At 28.4% G+C, this 2,594-nt stretch overlaps 1 protein-coding gene across 1 annotated transcript in view; it reads left to right on the top strand.

Moving 5' to 3' along the window:
* LOC106869508 (uncharacterized) overlaps window positions 1–2,594 on the top strand; it is a 526,190-nt gene that overhangs the window by 430,734 nt on the left and 92,862 nt on the right. The window contains exon 11 of the mRNA XM_014915276.1: window positions 2,240–2,275. Within this exon, the coding sequence (XP_014770762.1) occupies window positions 2,240–2,275 (36 nt within the window). The remainder of the gene's footprint in view (window positions 1–2,239; window positions 2,276–2,594) is intronic.

A 2,594-nucleotide genomic window follows, 5' to 3' on the forward strand; every position in this document is an offset into this window, starting at 1 on the left:
TGTCCTAAACTTATTTTATCTATCTATCTATCTATCTATCTATCTATCTATCTATCTATCTATCTATCTGTCTGTCTGTATGTCTGTCTGTCTGTCTATCTATCTATCTATCTATCTATCTATCTATCTATCTATCTATGTAGCTATCTGTCTGTCTATATATGTCTATATATGTGTGCCTATATATGTGTCTGTTTGTCTGTCTATTCCTCTCAACCATCTCTCTCTCACTGTGAGCGTGTGAGTTTGTTTATTTGTTTGTTTGTGCGTGTGTGCGCATGTGTTTGTGTGTGGATTTCTCTGTGTACGACAAGTTTTAGCTTTAATATATCTGCTAGCAACATCTAAATCGTTTTCCCATAATATGAGAAATTGTGCAAGTTTTTTTTTCAAAGTTCGTAGCAGATAACTCATGAGAATGTTACATTCACAAGGAAAAGTTTTTATTAAGTAATTATTTTCCTTATTCATTGCGTAATAAAATTTTAAAATAATGATATAAATATCTAAAATTTTTAGCTAAATCAATTTATAATTAATCATTCATTAGGAATACATAGGAATTTCAAAGTGAAATGATGAAGGTTAATTAGGAAATTTAAATATGAAAAATATTCGTTAATATCATAATATGTGAGAAGATTTATTTTAAATATGATAATTAGTTTTCAGCCAATTAGCTTTGTCTTAAATATTGAAAGATTTCTGCCAGTTACATCAACACTGTTTTTCTATCAATTTCAATACCGCTTGTTTATTATTCCTAAACAAATAGATAGTTTCAACATAGTTCCAAACTACAATGAAAGCAGCAATTTTTTTTATAAATTCATGATAATGCAGTTTGTATAAACTGTTTCAGACACAAGTACATAATACATATTTCATCGACTGACATATCTTTGACGAAAATCTGCGGATCTGCCGCCTAAATAATTCATTCTATTTCTTTGTTTTTCTTCAAAGAAATTTTGCATTAGATAATTGAATTTTAAAATTGGAAGACATAATGTAATTGTGCAAAGATTTTGGAAGTAGATTCAACTAAATTTGATGAGTGATAGGCCCATAAAAAAATCAAAGAAATAGTTTTAAAATTGGAAAATTTGTAAAATGTTAATTTGGTATCGCCACCAGTAATAATGCATCAGTTTCAGATACAGTAATCATAAAGAAAAACTACCTATGAATAATTTACGAATGGCAATTTATTACAAATCTTACTGAAAAAAGAAACAACTATAAATACATGTTGTTTCATAAATTTATTTGAATTCAATATTCGAAATTCCCATTTAAAGAAACCATAAAAGAAATCTCAATAAAGATAGTTGATAAAAGTGAACATAAACTAAAGCAATTTAAAATTGCTTTGGATTAAATACGATAGCAGTATGTAACAAATAATGGTATTTTTACTTGACAATAAATTTTATTTTTTACTCGACAAAATATATTAGATTGTCAGAGAAAGATTTGCAAACATTGGTCGATGTTATATGAGATAAGTATTTATTCTAAGCAACTACATGATGGTAATTCAGTTAAATTGCTAATTAAATGATGTGACATTAAAGCATTCAGAATTTCACTCTGCTATCAATGTGTCTTGACCTCCACAATCATATTCAATATTAATCATATTGAATATTAATATTGACCATTATGTTAGTCATGATTGCGTATATTCGGCGTCACAATACAATACTCTTCTGGCATTATGTTATGTTTCGTAACAGTCAAGCTCTTTCATTTAATTCACTATTATTATTATTGTTGCTCATTTTTACAAGACAATTCTGCATGTAAAGTAAAGGCGCATTCATAATTGTGCTGTGTCTATACACATATTCTCATCTCTGTCAATTTTATTCTCTTTCTTTTTCTCTCTCCCTGTTTCTGCCAATTTTTTACGCGCGCACACACACACACACATGTGTATGTATGTATATATTTATGTATGCATATATATGTGTGTATGTGTGTGTGTATAAATATATATATACATAAATATGCATGTATATACATAAATGTGTGTACGTGAGTGTATATATATATATATATATATATATATATATATAGGCCAGTGTATGTGTATATTTGTTTATATTTTACATGTAATACTATTCTCTGTATCTTTATATCACGTTTAAAAAAAAATTGATATTTTTCAATAAGAACCTAAGTTGAATGTCCTGCTGTAGTATCATTTGCTATTTTCTTTTTCTTATATTTGTAGAATCGATCAAAACCTACAAAGAAACAGAAACTCCCGGTAAATGTATTTTGCAATCATCAGTAATTTTTGTATATGTTTACATCATCATTACTTAATATCTTAATATTTGAACGTGCTTTGTGTTAATACATACATACATACATACGTACATACATACATACATGGTAGGTGTGGCTTTGTGGTAAGATGTGAGCACCTCATCCATATGGTTTCTGGTTCAGTCCTACTGCGTGGCAACTAAGACTGGTGCCTTCTACCACAGCCTCGGCTCGACCAAAGGTTTGTGAGTAGATTTTGTAGACGGAAACTGAAAGAAGTATATATATATATATATATATATATATATATATGTGTG

The sequence above is a fragment of the Octopus bimaculoides genome, chromosome 1, assembly GCF_001194135.2.
Source record: "Octopus bimaculoides isolate UCB-OBI-ISO-001 chromosome 1, ASM119413v2, whole genome shotgun sequence".
NCBI lineage: Eukaryota > Metazoa > Mollusca > Cephalopoda > Octopoda > Octopodidae > Octopus > Octopus bimaculoides.